General features: G+C 56.3%; 1 protein-coding gene across 1 annotated transcript in view; it reads right to left on the bottom strand.

Annotated features, from left to right (window-relative positions):
- Ick (intestinal cell (MAK-like) kinase) overlaps positions 1–1085 on the bottom strand; it is a 22516-nt gene that overhangs the window by 3775 nt on the left and 17656 nt on the right. The window contains exon 11 of the mRNA XM_013019115.1: positions 532–651. Coding sequence (XP_012874569.1) covers positions 532–651 — 120 coding nt within the window. The remainder of the gene's footprint in view (positions 1–531; positions 652–1085) is intronic.

Raw genomic sequence — 1085 nt, 5'->3', positions numbered from 1 at the left:
GCACACAGTAGGGCTGCCTGTGGGGATGAAGCGGCACACAGTAGGGCTGCCTGTGGGGGGAAGCGGCACACAGTAGGGCTGCCTGTGGGATGAAGCGGCGCACAGTAGGGCTGCCTGTGGGGATGAAGTGGCACACAGTAGGGCTGCCTGTGGGAGGGGGGGGACAGGACGCAGAAACAGGTGTACTGAGAATGGGGTCACTGAGCCTAGAGAACTTTGACAGCGAAGGAGAGAAGGGCTTACAAGTATGCACCTTCCAATCAGAAGGACTGGGACGCCCGCCTGAGGCTGGCTAGTCCCATGGATAGCAGCAGCAGGAGGGGGGATGTGGCAAGTCTGGAAAGTCAATTCTGCTTTTCCCTTCGGCCAAGGAAGATTCCGCACCACCTCCGTCTTAACCCAGAGCCCAGCTCAGGACCTGCGGCCAAGACGGGCCGGAGCCCTGCATGTCCTCATACTAGAAAGGCCTACCTAGCCACCGCCAGAAACCGCGCCTTTGGTCATTGAGGGGAGGTGACAGCTGTTACTCACCCGAGTTTATTTTGCTGATTACTGACACTGACCCCGAAGACTTGCCAGAACTGGACCATGGGTTGGACGGGATAAAGTCCTTGCCTGGATTCGGGAGTATGCCATTTCTTATGTTGATTCCTAAATAGAGAAGAAAGGAATTTGAAATGGAAAATAGGAAGCATGGATAAAGGAACTGTGGTACATATACACAATGGAATACTATTCAGACCTAAAAAGAGACAAGATCAAAATCCTGCCATTCACCGCAGAATGGGCAAGATGGAAGGAGATTATAAGGGGAATAAGCCAGGAGCAGACCCAAAACGACTGCGCAATGCTTACACATGGACTCCAAACCAAGCCGAGCACACAGACTGAAGTCGGGAGCTCTCGAGGCTCTCAAACGAAGGCCAAGAGCCTCCACGGCCACTGCGAGCCTGGGCTGCCCTCTCCCTCCACCAGCTCCGCTGCCCACCCCTCTCCCTCCTCCCCTCCACCTGCTCCGCTGCCCACCCCTCTCCCTCCTCCCCTCTACCCTGCTCTGCTGCCCACCCCTCTCCCTCCTCCCCTCC

This window comes from Dipodomys ordii, unplaced genomic scaffold, assembly GCF_000151885.1.
Source record: "Dipodomys ordii isolate 6190 unplaced genomic scaffold, Dord_2.0 Scaffold44, whole genome shotgun sequence".
In the NCBI taxonomy this organism is placed as follows: Eukaryota; Metazoa; Chordata; class Mammalia; order Rodentia; family Heteromyidae; genus Dipodomys; species Dipodomys ordii.
Note: the sequence above shows the minus strand (reverse complement) of the source record. Positions and strands in the feature narration are given on the sequence as shown.